We start from the raw sequence: 554 nt of genomic DNA, 5'->3' as shown, positions 1-554 counted from the left end.
GAATTGACGATTAAGACTGACGCGTCAAAGTATGCCATTGGGGCCGTGTTAGAGCAAGAGGAGCAACCCCTTGTTTTTGTGTCTAAGAAATTAGGGGTGAGGGAACAATTCATACCTGCGTATGAGTCAGAATTACTTGCCATTGTTTACGCGTTGATGGAATGGAAACAACTAATAGGTACAAAGAAAGTACGAATAGATACCGACCATGCAACATTAGGGAAAATGTTGACTCAGAAGAATGTGATACCTAGATTGGGGTATTGGCTGGATAAACTCGCAGACTTTGACATTGAAGTAGTGTATAAACCGGGGAAGCAAAACGTAGTTGCGGATGCTCTGAGCAGGCGACCCGATTTTATTGGGGCTATTGTGCAAACGAAGAAGAAAGGAGTTAGGTTAGTAACAGAAGAAGCAAGATGGTCCGAACAATACACCAAGTGTAGAGATTTCAAGGAAATAGTAAAGGCCTGTGTGAAACATCAAGAAGGGGAGCAGGGCAATAAGGGACTGAATTTGGAAGGGCGTGAATACAGATGGGAAAACCATTATTT

The 554-nt window shown here is 42.8% G+C and overlaps 1 protein-coding gene across 1 annotated transcript; it reads left to right on the top strand.

Annotated features, from left to right (window-relative positions):
• Positions 1-156: 156 nt before the first annotated feature.
• CSUI_005861 (cchc-type integrase) lies at positions 157-354 on the top strand (the record flags this gene model as incomplete). The annotated part of the gene is made up of 1 exon (XM_068066028.1): positions 157-354. A coding segment is annotated over one exon (198 nt), but the record flags the coding sequence as incomplete, so codon positions are not given.
• Positions 355-554: the final 200 nt, after the last annotated feature.

This window comes from Cystoisospora suis (genome assembly GCF_002600585.1).
Source record: "Cystoisospora suis strain Wien I chromosome Unknown contig_2886, whole genome shotgun sequence".
In the NCBI taxonomy this organism is placed as follows: domain Eukaryota; phylum Apicomplexa; class Conoidasida; order Eucoccidiorida; family Sarcocystidae; genus Cystoisospora; species Cystoisospora suis.
The sequence above is the reverse complement of the archived record's forward strand: the minus strand, read 5'-3'. Positions and strand labels throughout refer to the sequence as shown.